This window comes from Corylus avellana, chromosome ca7 (assembly GCF_901000735.1).
Source record: "Corylus avellana chromosome ca7, CavTom2PMs-1.0".
NCBI lineage: Eukaryota > Viridiplantae > Streptophyta > Magnoliopsida > Fagales > Betulaceae > Corylus > Corylus avellana.
In genome coordinates, this window is record NC_081547.1 from 26723932 (window position 1) to 26725070 (window position 1139).

Here is a 1139-nt window from a genome sequence, read left to right on the forward strand (position 1 = left end):
TGAAGCTTTTCATAGAGAAGGGAAGCCAAAGACGGGTGCTCTATGCTGAAGCAGACAAGGAATTTGTTGATTTCCTCTTTGGCATTTTCACTCTGCCGGTCGGAGTTGTCTTCCGGCTTCTGAAAGAGGAAAGTGTCTCGGTAGGCAGTTTGCAAAGCCTTTACCGGAGCATTGAAAATATGAGTGTTACTCACATCCAACTATACAAAGACAAAAGCTTCCTGTTAGAACCCAAAGTATTCATGCCTGGTGCTAAACCCCCCACTCTCCTATTGCCAAACGTTGCCTCAACATTCCGTCGATTGTACAAGTGTTCGAGTTTGCGTCCGAGCGCATACAGTTGTTGTTTGAGTTATGTGGCTGATAACAATAACACAATTTGTGGTTCGTGCGGAACTAGACGGAACTTGTTAGCAACAATCATAGACTCCCCAAGCGCATTCTCCACTAGTGAGGAAGGTTACGTGAGAGGGACGGTTACATACATGGTGACGGATGATCTGGATGTAAAGGTCTTGTCCACCACCTCTCTTGTCACTCTGCTTTCCCTGTTTAATGTCAACGATATAAGGGAAATTGAGGAGAGAGTGGTCGTTGTTGGCATGGATGAGGTATATTTTTTTTGCTGTCTGTTTGTTTATTATTTTTGGTAAACTTTGAACAACAAAGTCGTTAAATTTAAGGGTATCATTACATATTATAACACTATTGTTTTCTTTATTTATCTGGTTTGATTTTAGGGTGTGAAATTGCTCCATGCTTCTTTGCAATCAAAGACTGTTTTGACTGATGTCTTCCTTCCAGCGAAGATCATTCGAACTGAGGTCTCAGTTAAGAATGAGGGGACATGTTGAAATATGATTCACTTTCCGTATAGGAATGAGTAAATCAAGGGTTTGATTGTTGTGAAGGAATCATGAAATAATAGCAAGTTAATTAGCAACTGTGGCAATGTCGAAAATCAGTGTGCTTAATTACTAGCTAGGTGTAACTGCTCTGTTGGATTTGTTCATCCAGGATAATATACAAGTGATTGTTAATTTATGTTTGTTCATTTAGTTGCAGTCATGTAGTAAACTTCTGTTATTTTATAAACTGATATTGCTGATGAAGATAATTCTTAGTATAGTTGACTTTTC

At 39.2% G+C, this 1139-nt stretch overlaps 1 protein-coding gene across 1 annotated transcript in view; it reads left to right on the top strand.

The window, feature by feature from the left end:
* Positions 1 to 854, top strand: part of LOC132188071 (uncharacterized) — a 1594-nt gene extending 740 nt beyond the window's left edge. The window contains exons 2-3 of the mRNA XM_059602481.1: positions 6 to 611; positions 741 to 854. Of these exons, the coding sequence (XP_059458464.1) occupies positions 6 to 611; positions 741 to 854 (720 nt within the window). The remainder of the gene's footprint in view (positions 1 to 5; positions 612 to 740) is intronic.
* Positions 855 to 1139: the final 285 nt, after the last annotated feature.